The 14,217-nt window shown below is 33.1% G+C and overlaps 2 protein-coding genes, 6 non-coding genes and 1 pseudogene across 8 annotated transcripts; 2 read left to right on the top strand and 7 right to left on the bottom strand.

Annotated features, from left to right (window-relative positions):
- Positions 1 to 71: 71 nt before the first annotated feature.
- On the top strand, positions 72 to 1,265 carry LOC125865486 (uncharacterized). The gene has a single exon (XM_049545684.1). The coding sequence runs from the start codon at positions 72 to 74 to the stop codon at positions 1,263 to 1,265; it is 1,194 nt and encodes a 397-aa protein (XP_049401641.1).
- A 2,437-nt stretch (positions 1,266 to 3,702) lies between these two features.
- Positions 3,703 to 3,812, bottom strand: LOC125866423 (small nucleolar RNA snoR97). The gene has a single exon (XR_007446490.1). It is a non-coding gene; the product is annotated as a small nucleolar RNA snoR97 (small nucleolar RNA).
- Positions 3,813 to 3,873: 61 nt separating this feature from the next.
- On the bottom strand, positions 3,874 to 3,989 carry LOC125866482 (small nucleolar RNA Z278). Its single transcript, XR_007446537.1, has one exon. It is a non-coding gene; the product is annotated as a small nucleolar RNA Z278 (small nucleolar RNA).
- A 364-nt stretch (positions 3,990 to 4,353) lies between these two features.
- LOC125866431 (small nucleolar RNA snoR117) lies at positions 4,354 to 4,438 on the bottom strand. The gene has a single exon (XR_007446497.1). It is a non-coding gene; the product is annotated as a small nucleolar RNA snoR117 (small nucleolar RNA).
- Positions 4,439 to 4,520: 82 nt separating this feature from the next.
- On the bottom strand, positions 4,521 to 4,612 carry LOC125866480 (small nucleolar RNA Z223). Its single transcript, XR_007446535.1, has one exon. It is a non-coding gene; the product is annotated as a small nucleolar RNA Z223 (small nucleolar RNA).
- A 41-nt stretch (positions 4,613 to 4,653) lies between these two features.
- LOC125866429 (small nucleolar RNA U36a) lies at positions 4,654 to 4,741 on the bottom strand. The gene has a single exon (XR_007446495.1). It is a non-coding gene; the product is annotated as a small nucleolar RNA U36a (small nucleolar RNA).
- Positions 4,742 to 4,957: 216 nt separating this feature from the next.
- On the bottom strand, positions 4,958 to 5,115 carry LOC125866432 (small nucleolar RNA snoR134). Its single transcript, XR_007446498.1, has one exon. It is a non-coding gene; the product is annotated as a small nucleolar RNA snoR134 (small nucleolar RNA).
- A 1,975-nt stretch (positions 5,116 to 7,090) lies between these two features.
- On the bottom strand, positions 7,091 to 10,014 carry LOC125865747 (uncharacterized). The gene is made up of 2 exons (XM_049545980.1): positions 9,537 to 10,014; positions 7,091 to 8,015 (listed from the first exon to the last, which is right to left on the bottom strand). Exons 1-2 carry the CDS (start codon positions 9,907 to 9,909, stop codon positions 7,321 to 7,323), a joined length of 1,068 nt encoding a protein of 355 aa, XP_049401937.1. The 5' UTR covers positions 9,910 to 10,014; the 3' UTR covers positions 7,091 to 7,320.
- LOC125865485 (putative pentatricopeptide repeat-containing protein At1g03510) lies at positions 9,964 to 12,955 on the top strand (annotated as a pseudogene).
- The last annotated feature ends 1,262 nt before the right edge of the window (positions 12,956 to 14,217 follow it).

Here is a 14,217-nt window from a genome sequence, read left to right as displayed (position 1 = left end):
AAAATCTTAGCTACCCGTACAATGAGGGGGGATCAAATTTTAGAAAACTCGAAGACACTTGCAAGGCTTTCATGGCTAAACAATGGTGGAGATTCAGAACTACTGAATCTCTTTGGACTAATTTCTTGAAGGCCAAATATTGTAGTGTTGATCACCCTACCATTGTCCAGTGGAAACCAGGGCAGTCACATAGTTGGCAGGCAATGCTGAAAATTAGAGAAGAAGTGGAACAAGAATTTTTTTGGAAAACTAACAAGGGGAATTCTAGTTTCTGGTTCGATAAATGGAATGAATTTGGTTCGTTATACGAACTCTTGGAGAACACCCTTATTTACCAACATATTACTATTAAAGATGTCTTTCAACAGGGTCACTGGAACTGGAATGCCCTAAACCCCCAACCCCCGGATCACATCAAACATATCATTACCAATTTTAACATCAACTTGGCAAATAATCTTGACGATATTCCTCTCTGGACTGCTGCTGAATCTGGGAATTTTTCAGTATCTTCAGCCTGGAAGCTTTTGAGAAAGAGGAGACCTTTTGCTCGTATGGATGCAAAAATATGGCACAAACATGTACCATATAAAATGTCTTGTGTTACATGGAGGGCAATTCATAACAAAATGCCTACTGATGATAAGATAGTCGATAAGTTTAAAATAACCAATGTTTCTAAATGTGTTTATTGTGTTGCTACAGGTATGAACCCGGGACTTGAATCCTCAGAACACCTATTTTGCAAAGGAGACTACGCACAACGAATCTGGAGCTCCATAATTGGCAGGATGGACATTATCACCAGGCACACAAATATCAGAGAATTGCTCCAAAGATGCTGGAATTCCACATCCAAAAATCCAGTCGTTGAATATGTTTTAAGTATCATCCCTCCAATCATTATCTGGGAATTATGGAGATCAAGGTGCAACTCTAGATATGAGGAAGAGAGACCATTCACCAAAAGATCTATTTCTCTGATCGTCTTCAACATCTGCCACTTAACCAAAAAGGTTTTCTCCAACATTAACCTTCCGGAGAATTGGGAAAGCCTACTTAAGCTCATGGAAATACAACTTGAAGACACTATCCACACCACGGTTAAATGGTCGAGACCTTCGCATCACTCCATGAAGTTGAATACGGATGGCTCTTGTATTGGAGAATCTAGTGGAGGAGGTGGAGTGGTGCGAGACTCAAATGGAAATTGCATTATGGCCTTTATTCTTTCCCTGGGAAATGGAACCAGCAATACTGCTTGAAGCAAAAGCCTACCTCTTTGGCTTGAAGTGGTGTATTGCCAATGGACACATCTTTACTACAGTTGAAACTGATTCCCTCCTCCTCCTCCTAAATAGTATTCTCAATTTATGGTCTACTCCTTGGAAGATGAGAGAAACGGTGGAAGAAATCAGAGAGTTGATCCTCAGACACAATATTCAGATCAATCACTGCTATAGGGAAGCCAACAGAGTGGCTGACAAACTTGCTTCTTATAGTCATCTAACCAACACTACCATAGTTATTACCGATACATCTGGTCTGCCAGCACATGTTAAGGGACTCCTCAATTTAGATAAATGGCAATTTCCATCCTTTAGGATTAAAAAAAGGAAACCTTCCCTGATTTACTATGACCCTCCTTGAGAAGTCTTTTGCTAGTTGTCACTTTTGTGCAACTGTTTTGCCCATTGCTACTGTAATCTTCAAGAAGGCAAGGTCTAGACCTCCTTCTCAAATTGTAATTGTTTCTCAGTGGCAATGATAGATATAAAATTTCAATTTAAAAAAAAAAAATGTGAGATTTAAGAATTTTAAAATAGGATACATTACATGTAAAAATTAACTTAATTGGTATATAAATTATGTACACCAACAATCATATGTATATATAAAAGAGAACCTTAGGCCCGCCTACATGGCATCACCACAAACCAAAATTTCCTTTTAATTTATTTATTTTACAAAACTAGTCTTCCCCTTTCATGAAAAGTTGTGAAATTTATAAAAAAAATTGTGATTTTTATGAAAAATTGCGACTTTAATGAAGAGTTGTGACTTTTATGAAGAGTTGCGACTTTTATGAAAAATTGTGACTTTTATGAAATATTGTGACCTTTCTGAAGGGTTGCAACTTTCCCAAATAATTGTAACCTTTCTGATAAGGCACAATAAACATTTATTCACACTATCCTTTATTGTCTATAAATAGAAAGATTTCCTCTCATTTTAAAACAACTAAAATTATGAACCTCTTCTTCTTCTTCACAATTAAATATTTGTGTACTTTGCTCCTATTGAGTGACTCACTAACACCATTGCTTATGTTACAGATAAAGGTATATATTTTTACAGTCATTAATTTATACTTATGTTATTAAGGATAAATGATAAGATGTAATAATTTTTATTTTCCATTACATTATTAATGTTTGTTATTATGTAATCTTGTATGTCAGATTATATAGGATTTTAGTTTTAATGACCGATAGGTTTTAAGTTATTTTATAAATTTCATGATATTAAATTCTCACGAGAAACACAAGAAATTTTACTAGTATACCAATTAATTAAACTCATATTATGTTGCTTTGTCCAAAATGTGCATGTTGTCCAATAAAAGGAGGAGAAATTGAGAATTAACGAAATTGATATTCATACAAAAGGGGTGAGATAGGATATGTTTGGTCAAACTTTCATAATATATTTATTTTGAAAAATATTTGTTGTCACAAATAATTTTTGAAAGCTTATTTTAAAAAAATAATATTTTATATAAAGCTAGTCAATTTAAAATTAACATTTCTGAATATTAAAGCAATAACTTGTGTTTGTTCAATAATTCAAAAATCTTTGAAAAAGTTAATTATTTTAACTTCTGTTACTTTAAAAATGTTTATATATATCTGTTCTAAAATTTTCACTAAACACTTCTAACTCTCGAAAATAAATATTTTTGCAACAATAATATTACATTTGGTGTAATCATAAATTAAAAAAATATAAGTACCTTATTACTATCTCATAAAGATGAAAAAATTATTTTCAAAATACCTAAATTCAAGTAATTAAATATTCTTCAATTAAAAAATAAACATTTTAGATAGCTCCAATTGCCAGGTAAACAGGCTTGATTTCCCTTGTCAAGTACTTTCTTTCATCACGTCTCAAAGTAAAAATGACTTTTATCAGAATATTTAGCCACAAATTGTATCTCCTTGATGTTGACGTTGGTATATTAAGAGTTGCATATCGATACAATTCGATTTGAAAATTTATCATTATCAATTCAAGCATTATATTTTAATGGAAAAACATATTTGAAAGTTACTTAAAATCAAAATCAAAATGATAAACCAAATAAACCATCAATTTACATCTAGCTCCTCCACTTTCTAGAATGTTACCTATTTTACTATCCTTAGTGGATCAAACATATCAATCAAGCCTAATTTTTTTAACCAAAATAATAAAATATCATATCCTAGCAAATTGCAATGTTTGTCTTATTTGGCCTTCGTTAAGATCATTCCATCACTCAAGCCCTAGTGTAAAAAAAATCAACATTGCATTAGTTATATACTTGGTATACTCAATTCATCAGAGCATTGAACCACAACAAGAAAGTCGACCAGCATTTTTAGAGAATCCGAACAGCATATCACACCACCTCAAAATACTTAAAGTCAGAAAGACAAAAAATGTAGTGCTGTTATTTAACTCCAAACATGTTGATACAAAAGAAGAAGCTGATGACAACACTCTTTAACACTATATGAGTTTATCAGACCCTACACCCAAATTTAAAGGAGTAAGGGTATAGTGAACTCAAATATTTCATCACACAAACAAAAATACCAATTAAAAAAAACCTCAGAAGAATCCAATATGATCATATGTAATATAGTTTCACCAAGTGGTTCTCCCTGCAAAGCAAGGTCTTGGATCCACTACACCTCATTAACATGGATTATATCATCATAAGCAAAACTAAACAAACACAAATATAAACTATTTACAAATTTTACAAATGTAGCTGCTCCATAGTGTACTCCAAACACATTTGACAAAAAGGGGTTATGAAAGGAGAAAAATACAATAGAGCAACACAAATAATATTGCTTCTAGGGAACGAGTTGATCGAAAATGGATTATGTTTCGACCACCAGATAAAGAAGCCTTGAAAATCATAACAAGTAAACTAGAGGTCATATTAGTTAGTCTCGACATTATTTATTCCACCATTTCTAGAGCCCGACTAATCCAAATTCACGATTTGACGACAAGATCATTACTAGAGGATAGAAGCTCTACTAATCTAAATTCACACAAGAAGGAAAAAAACTAAAAAGGCCTCAGAAGCTAAAGGTAATATAACATCAATGAAGCTAAAAGCTCCTCAAATGGTACGGACAATTACCATACATCACTGGCCTCTAATTAACAAAAATTATAATCATAATTAACAGACATTTTACAAGATAAAACTCAACTAATTACAATGTAAAACATAAATTTTTAGGCTCAGAAATATGAACAGCTCTATCAATCACAGAATATCAGAAGCAGAACTGGCATTAAAGCTGAATTTATATCATCACTGCCAAATTTCAAACTACAACAAATTAGTACCAAAAAAATAAATAAATTAGGCTCATATTAAGAAATTCAACCATTTTTTATCATATGCTTCATAGATTACTCTCAGAAGCGCGGATAAATCTTCTAATCATAGCCAAAATAGAAAATAATATTTTTGGAGAATCCAATACGGACGATCAACAATATAGCAGTGGACTTAGGAGTAAAACAATAGAAAAAAATGCATAAACCCCACGTTGACACCGCAATTTGCTCTATGCCTCGTTGACTAGCTATATTTTTCATTGAATTAGAAGAAAAGCTAAAGGTGATATGAGGCATAATTAACAAAAAAAAATTGTTGGAAAAAATGGGATTTAGCCGTTAATTTGACACAGATAAGCCATGGATTAAAGGTACAAAAGGGCTAATACTGCAACACTAAACGGCAAAAAACTTATAGCACGAGCTTTGGGGCTTCTAACTTCATGTAAAAAAAATAATCAGATGAGCCCGGGAGGCTACGTGCAGAGATCTACAATTTGGTTAACAAAATTGACAAAAAACAATTAAAATTAATGAGACGCCATTGAAGTGTTAGTGGAGGAGGCTAGATTGAGAAGAGAATGATGAAGAAGATGAGAGTTGTTAGCATTATATAGAGGAGAAAGGGGACGGCGAAACCCTAATTGTATTGTTCTGGATCCGAGTTGTTAGCCCATTAAATCACAATTCCATTCAACCCGTTTAAGTTTGGGCCCATCAAAAATTGGATTAATAGTTATTTAGTTTAGATTGATTCATGAGAAATTTTGTTAAATTATTTTTTTATTTGATATTAAGTAATAATAAAGAAAATTAATGATTTAATAAGATACTAAAAATTTATAAAAATAAAACAATTAAATTTAGAAAGAATTGAACGAGGTGGATTTTGACGCATTTTAGCTCAAATCAATTCAATCCATTTTAGCCCAAATAAATTTTGAGTGAGTCATTGATTCACTTATTTATTAAAGTACAACTTCTTAATCATACAATTATTTCTATCATATTTAAATAAAAGCCAGAAATTTCAATTACAAAAAGTTGTCATATTTATTAATTCTCCCAGTAGTTTGAAATAATTACATATTGTCTCAATAATTAATAATTTCATATCAAATTTCAACTCATATGTATTTTTTTCACCAGATACAATGTGAAATACAGATAAATAAGGAGAGAGGCGAATGATATATGAGGGAGGTAAACGAGAGAGTTGGTGTATCTCAAATACATGCAAATCACATTATATATATATATTTAAGATATCTGTGACATTTCAAATACAAAAAGAGAGAAATGAGCGAGAGAGTCTGTGTATCCTAGATACATACAAATCAATTTGAATATAATGTATATGAAACAAATTACACCTTCTTTTGACCCTAAATGTCCGAGATACATATATCTGGATGCACTAAATACATGTATCTTAGGACCAAAATCTGCCACAAATGATAATTTCAAAAACTTACGGAAAGTGAAATTCGTGTTGTTTACCCATTTATTAACTTAATTTATCTTAATTAGTCCAAATTTAATCTAATCTGTGAATTTACTATTTCTAGTTAATAGTATTTTTGATCCATTAATTATAGATAAATTTTAATGTTTGATTTTTGTACTGTACTTCTTCTATCTCAATTTATGTGATTGTTTCTTTTTCCTTTATTTTTTTTTTAAAAAAAAAACTTCACTTTGAATGATAGGCATCATAACTATCTCAAACTATTTCTAAAAACTTATATTTTACCATGCAAATTATCAAATTATTATCTCTTTTTATATTTTTTTATTAACGAGACAAATCAACACACTTTTGCTATGATTATGATAAGTTCTCTTAACCAAATCATTGCCTTATTTTCTTATTCTTTAAAAGTTGATGTTAGGGATTTACCTATTAAGCAAATAAATCATATTATTAAATTTGAAAATAGTTAAAGTGGCAACAAAATATATAAGGTAATAACATTGAATAATGAAATAACTACTTTTGAAATAGACATAATTTTCTCATATCAATAATTTTATGAATACCAATCAAAGTTTAGACATCTGTTTACACAAATTAAAAATGAAATAGAGTGTGATTTTTTTAAACGTATATAGCATAATTTATAGGGGATATGATATTATATAAAATAGCCAATAATATAATGGGGGTCATTTGACACGTGGGATAAAGATAATAATCTCGAGACAAAATTTGGGATTAACTTTATCCCATTTTTTATTTGAGATATTAGCTGATCTTGAAAATTATTTTATCCCATGGTGGGATACTATCCCATATAGAAGAAGGTGGGATAAAATAATCCCACCGCGAGATAAATTTGACCTTTTTTCTCAAACAATTTGGACACATGGAGTTCATCCGTTTCACGTTGAAGTTTCCATTAATGACAATGATAAATACGAGACGATAGCAATGGTATGAATGGACCAAAACTGCAACCGGACTCAAAATTGAGAAATTTCATATATGTAGAAGGCAATAAAGACAACTTTAGAACATTCAGAGCAAAATTTGAAAGAAAAATAAGCTCTAAGTTGTACAAAATGAACTGGACAGGCAATAAAAAGAGAAACAACAAGCAATTTTGCCAAATGAGAGAACATGCTGTCACTGTAGAACCTAACAACTAAGAATGCTCTACCAGCTCGAAAAAGGAGCAAGCTTGTTGAATATCAAACAATCATCCAAGTCAAATGTCGATAACCAGCCCATTTTGCAGCAAGTCGGACACCAATGGCCAATGCAGCACATATCAGAGGAACCGGAACCTTCCTAACTGCACTGGTAGTTTCCCCTTCACTTTTATTCAAAGGCGTTTTAGAGTGTTGCAGAATGGCCAAAGCAGCGTAAGAGACCATTACTACCAGTCTAACCCAAGGCTCTCCCACAGCAGCTAATGCAGCAGCAGCAGGCATTGCGGAAGACACATAATCTCTTTTTTTGATAAATCGAGCAAAGAAAAACAAGCCTAAGAGTATAAACCAAAAGAACAGCTCGGAAATATAACCTCTCACAGCAGCAAATCCCATTATTCCAGCTGCTGTAAGAAGGTATGGTTGGCTGTTCACAGAATCTGGAACTGCCGCTTCACCAATAGCAAGAACACAAGATGCCAAAATGATGATTGTTGTTAACTCTTGTACTGGTGCATATGCAACTATACTGGAGTAGAAAGCTCGAATGGAGTAAATTGATGATTCAATAAACCTAATTACAGCTGTGATCTGATCCCCTATGAAGTAGTATACAACAGCCAATGCAAGTTTCGAGATGTAACCGAGAAATCGGAAGAGAGCACCCACAGCCTTTTTCCAATTATCCAGTTCCCACAAGACAGTCCTCCAGGCATATAGAATAAAGGCCAATGCTGCATATTGACAACAACTACAGAGTTAGTGAAGTACTCTATGTTTATAGCTGGAACATTTTATTCATCAATAGAGAGCTACACATGAAAAGTGCAGAACACGAATGTGAGCTACTACTTAAATGAAAATCGTACGGAAATCAAATGATCAACAAGTACACGAAACTCTAACAGCATATACATGTTCCCAGCAAGTTCTCCCCCAAACCTACATGGTATCTTGGGCTTTCTTTCTACTTGTATCAAAAAAAAATTTTATCAAGCAGCTTATGTACCTCTCATGTGGTCCAAACAAAGACATAACAGTAAACCCACATCAATTTTGAAGAATTGTTGAAAATATTGTGGCATTCATTGGATTAAGAGAACAGTGACCTCCTTATTGAAGGCTCGAAAATGTAGCTGCACTACCATTAATATCACCAAACAACTCAGCAGCAGCTATACTCAACTACATAACCCTCTGCCTAGACTGCACATTCAGCTAAATCAGTGCCCACATATAGAAAATTGACAAATTAGCTTATATATATCATATATATATATATATATACACCTACTTTGCCAAGAGGTGGCAGGAGCACAATGACCTTAGCCCAAACCTACTTAAACAACCTAAAGTAGGTTATCTTTAACTAGTATATGGTTTTCTGGAATTGTGTAAAGTTCAATTCCTCCTTCTGGTGCTTTTCTTATAACAGCTACTTTACTAAATATAAAGAGAAGAGAGGCCAATAGATAATCCACGATTTAGGCTATTAAGACTTTCCCCTGGAAATGTCTATAATTTCCATTTTAGATGAGAGCTAACCAGAATCAAACAGGAGGATAGGTAGTCCTAGTTTACCATTATTAAGCTATTATCATAAGACATTGAACTGCTAATAGGAAATAACAACATTTATTTTATAAAGATCACATTTTTTTCCCGCTTCATTCAAATAAGAGCAGCACTCGTTCAGACTTCGTCCATCGCACAGAATGATCTCTATCCTCATCTCAATATCTTTTATCTGTTCCCATTATGAATTCTCTTATCACTACACTAGCAAACAGCAGCACATGAAACATCAAACTAAGTAAAATAGAAAAACAAAAGCTTGACTACAATCAGACTGTAAAAAGATTAGTTTCACAGACATATCAGTCAATCAACTAAGCCTGCTTGGGGTTGACTATATATTTATATCCACTTTGTTGGTGGGAGGTAGAAGGTACCCCGTGGAATTAGTCGAGTTGCCAGCAAGCTAGTTCAAACACCACTGTTATCTAAAGGAAGTAAAACAGAAAAACAAAAGCTGACTTCTTTTCTTTTTGTAAGGGCAATTCAATTCTCATACAGCAATACCAAAGCCAGATTACAATCAGACTACCAAAAGATTAGTTTCAAAGACATATGAATCAATCAATCAATTATGCCTTCTGGGGTCGACTATATGAATCATTTATAACCATTCTACTTTATTTGGGGCATTTTTTTTCCCTACAAAAAGAACATGTGATAGAGCTTTTTCGAAATACCTATGAACCAAGGCCATCTAACAGGCTTATCAGGAGCTTCTTTAGTCAAGTATCTGAATCTATCAGGCATTGTGCTCTCTCCACGAACATCCATTTCAGTTTTATCAACACTGTTTCCATAATCTACTCCACTACTCTCAGCTTTCGCAATAAACCCATTTTTCCTACGTAATTGAAATCCACAATTAATAGTGAAAATCCTAGAACATTTGTGTTTCAGTTCTAGTTTGAAAGGCTTAATTCTGGCAACAGATGAGGGAAAATCAAGAATCTGATTATGAGAGAAAGCATTAGAAGGAAAATTTGAGGAGATTTTATGGGTTTTCTTGAGAGTGGGAATTGAAGATGAGAGAAATGAGAGAGTAATCGACATTGTTGTTAAGGGTTTAGAGTTTTGCCGTTACCAGAAAATTTGTCACTCAGAAGAATGGAGTTTGGGGTTTTGCGAAATCCGGTAGCCCGCCAGACAACCCGGTGACCCGACCCAAAAAATTCATTACATTTTTAGATTGAAATTTTTTATGCATAAATTATGTAAAGATAACCATTTTTCAGGTCTGCTGTGTGTTTCAAGTAATAGGAAAATAGTTGTATTTTAGTGCAATTTTTTTTTCCAGATGTGTTGTATAGTTTAGATTTCTTTCTTTTTTTTCGTATAACTATTTTTTGATTGGTATGACTTGATAAAAAATATTATTAATATCATACATAGTGCAGTATCATATTAACAATTGTCTATATTTTTCTTGTGTTTTATGTTATTATCATTAAATAGTTTATTTTATTTATTTATTCATAAACGTGTTGTAAAATTTCTTCAATTGGTAACATATGACGAGGGCTTTGACATAGCTTTAGGGAGCGGAACATGGTGGCGGATCTACTTGCAAAAGAGGGCCTAGAAGGAAACTTTTTGAAGCATAGTTAGGAATTACTTTTGCTAGAGATTTTTTAACTTTGACTTGTAATAGTAATTTAGCTACACATCTTGACTACGTTACTCATTTAGTCTCTACAATCCGACTTTTTGTTATGAAGCATAATTAATATAGTTATCTTTTTTCAACCAAAAGAATTATGATGAGGAGTTTCATTTTTATTTTACTCATAAAGAAAATTAAAGATAAAATAATTTATTACATAATATCATTGCGTATTCTTTTGCGTATGTAACAATTTGTTTTTGTCTCTATTTTTTTCTTTCTTGAAATGTATTATAAGTTTTTCTTTTTCAATTTTTATTACTTTGTGAATGTAATAATGTAGGTTATTTTTTATGTCTTAGTTACATAACTATGAAAATTTAAGCCTACCTATTATTTAATTGTGGCCTTTAAAATAGTAATGTGACACATCTCTTATGCAGCCAAATCATGTAGTATCATTTTTCTTTTCTTCTTCTTTGACCCCCTTTATTTTCGCCATTCATTTATTATTTTTACAAATAAAATCATTGCATAATGTATTTAATGTCTAATAAAATTATATATTCAAGTTGTTAGTAACTCATATCTCTCTATCTTCTTAATAACTTTACTCTAAAATAATATTCATAACTCTTGTTTGTTCATTTTCATATTTTTAAAAATATTTATCAATGTGTAAAAGAATGTAACAATAAAGCCACAACATAGAACTTCTAAAACTTTTTTTTAAGATCGGTTTTTGCATAGAGGATCAATACTCCTACAAAAGATAGAGGAAATTAAAACAAAAAAAAAAATATTTTCAACTTAATATAATAGATTATTGTTTCAAAATACGATCTCTTATTTCATTTACTTTACCACTTATATATCCTAAATTTCTTGCTTGCTATGTACATATGAAAGGTTTGTACTTGAAAAAAGGCAAATAATTTCTATTTTGCATATTGAAAAAAATAAATTAAAGAACATATCATATCCTAGATGAAGATAAGATCTACATTGTATTCTCTACCACTGACATACTACATTATTAAAATAACTATCAATCTATAATGAAATATATTAATTTATTATTTTTTCATATAGACGCACGAAGCACGGATAGTTTCCCTAGTACGCTATAAGAAGACTAAATGGTGCATTCGGTTAAATGTTGAGTAATTTACCTAGAGGACTAGGGATCCCACTAGTTAATTCAACAGTGGCTCTCTCACAAAAAACTCTCAACATATCCAATAATTGCAACAACAATATACTCAGTTTAATTTTCATAAAGCGGGTTTGAAGGATGGTGTGTACGTAATGTTTCTTACCTTGTGAGGATAGAGAGACTATTTTTGATAAATCCCCGGTTCACATAAAGCATATCAAAATCTACTCTACAATATATAAAATCAAAACAGGGTGGCAATAGCTACGGGAAATGCATCTTCGTCGAGTCTGCACACCAACTATTTAATGAATCTCCTGAGAGAAATATGATCGTTTGGAACTCAATGATCTCGGTTTACGCATATTGTAAAGATATTGTGAGTGCATTGGAGTTGTTTCGAGTGATGGATGTGGACTGGAGCCTAATTCTTCCACTATTAAAGCGATAATCGCGGGGTTGACAGAGATGGAAGATGGGTTTAGTAAGGCCATTTTGTGTTACCGAGAGATGGGGAGGATGGGTTTGAGGCCAAATTTGATTACGGTTCTTGCACTGTGTGACATGCTTGTCTTGGTATGACAGATGTGAATTTGATCAAACAGATTCATGAGTATTCGATAAGGAATGAAATTGGTCCAGATCAGTAGTTGAGAAGTGGATTAATCGAGGCTTATGGGCGTTACATGTGTCTTAACAAAGCCTATCTTGTATTTCTTAGTATGAGAAACAGGGATGTGGTTGCTTGGAGTAGTTTGATCTCAGCTTACACGTTTCAAGGGAAGGCAAGAACTGCACTTAATATTTTTGAGCAAAAGGAAAAAGCTAATGTCAGGCTTGATGGAATTACTTCCCTTGGGATTTTGAAAGCTTGTAGTCATGCTGGACTACTTGATGAAGCACAAAAGTAATTTTCTCGTATGAGAGTTCGATGTGGTGTTGAAGCAAGCAGCGATCACTATGCTTGTTTCATAGATGCATTGAGTAGCGTGGGGAGATTGCATCAGGCATATGACGTTATAAGGAAAATGCCAGTGAAGGTGACTGCAAAAGCTTGGGGAGCACTACTTGCTTCTTGCCGAACTTGTGCAAAAGTTGAGCTGGCAGAAATTGCTGGAAGAGCTTTGTTTGAAGTAGAGCCTGAGAATCCTTCTAATTTTGTGAAACTGGCAAGAATTTATGCTAGCAATGGGTGAATTGAGGAAGCAGAAAGACATAGAAGAGAGAGGATCAAGAGGGGGATGAAAACAACCCCGGGTAGCAGCTGGCCGCTGGGTAGTACATCAAGATTGACTTTATCTAGGTTTCCTTTTTGGTTGGTTCAGGTGAAAATTCATTGAAATTTCATCTTTGTGAAACGTCAATATTGTATTGAAGACATCTTTAGAGTACGGAAGAAACAAAAAGTGAATTTCAGCTTAGAAACAAGACAAAGGAGCTGCTAATGCAGGGTTATGACAGAGAAGATTCGACCCCAGTAACAATCATGCTGCAAAGATTCAGTAGTTTTCTTGTTATACATAAAAAAAGATTATGTCTTTTCATGAACACCAAAGGATCTATTCGTTTTCATTTTATCCAAATGAAATTTTCATTGAAACAGAGACGTCTCGTAAACTTCCATGTAACTTGAGCTTGAACAATTCAAGCTGTATTTGCTTTGGATAATGTTCTTTGACCTGACACTAAAACTTACACTGGGTTGTTTCTGTTGCATGCTTTCGTGCATATAATTGAAAAGAAAAAAATAAGTGAACTCCATTTCCTCCAACAAGAGACAAATCGACATAAAGTATTCATTCAATTCCAACTAGTTAGGATTGATCACTGGGAAGTAGAAAGAGTTACTCTTATGTTGCAAGATTTGGATAGTGAACGCATCATTATTATCAGATGATGCAGACTCTATAATCTGGAAAGGACAGGGGAGTGGTACCTATACAGTTAACTCCTATTATAATATGCTTAGGTTCAGCTTACGAAATGGATCCATGTGGCCATGGCAACAAATATGGAGAACCGAAGCACCGTATAAGTTAGATGGTTTTGCTGGATTTTGATCCATGATGCTTGTCTAAATCAAAATTACAGAGAAGAAGAATGATTTTTCGTAGCAGGTGTTGTATGTGTGGAAGAGAGGAGGAAAATACTAACAATCTTTTTATTCATTGTTAAGTTTCAAGACAAATATGAGACCTATTTTTTCAAAATACATTAGTGGAATCAATGGGTGACACCATACTCAATTAAGGATCTATTTAGCTGCTGGTAGGGTTGCACGGGAGCAAAATGTTTCAAAAAGATAAAGAGAAGCTTGGGTTGTTTCGACAATCTAGAATGAGAGAAATAGAAGATGTTTTGAAGACAAGGTCGCGGCAATGCATATTTTGAAGTATAGATCCTAAGGACTTTTGGCCCTTTGCAGCACTGATTTGGTACATGGCTCTCTCTCTCTCTCCTTTGCTATTGTGCAGGGTCCATTACTTTGTAATGTCCAACACTAGCTTAGTACTTGGTTTGAAAGTGAAGCATATGTACTGTGCTTGCAAAAAAATAACTAGTTTAGGTTGAGCTGAATTTGGCGTAATGTATTTCCTGCTAA

This window comes from Solanum stenotomum, chromosome 5, assembly GCF_019186545.1.
Source record: "Solanum stenotomum isolate F172 chromosome 5, ASM1918654v1, whole genome shotgun sequence".
Lineage (NCBI taxonomy): Eukaryota > Viridiplantae > Streptophyta > Magnoliopsida > Solanales > Solanaceae > Solanum > Solanum stenotomum.
The sequence above is the reverse complement of the archived record's forward strand: the minus strand, read 5'-3'. Positions and strand labels throughout refer to the sequence as shown.

What these genes read in the sequence shown, in the direction of transcription:
- LOC125865747 (XM_049545980.1), bottom strand. Translation starts at nt 9,909, where the DNA reads ATGTCGATTACTCTCTCATTTCTCTCATCTTCAATTCCCACTCTCAAG. An exon ending in TAGATGGCCTTGGTTCATAG is followed by an intron (nt 8,016 to 9,536) that starts GTATTTCGAAAA and finishes GTCAATATGCAG; the next exon opens with CATTGGCCTTTATTCTATAT.
- LOC125865486 (XM_049545684.1), top strand. Translation starts at nt 72, where the DNA reads ATGGCTAAACAATGGTGGAGATTCAGAACTACTGAATCTCTTTGGACT.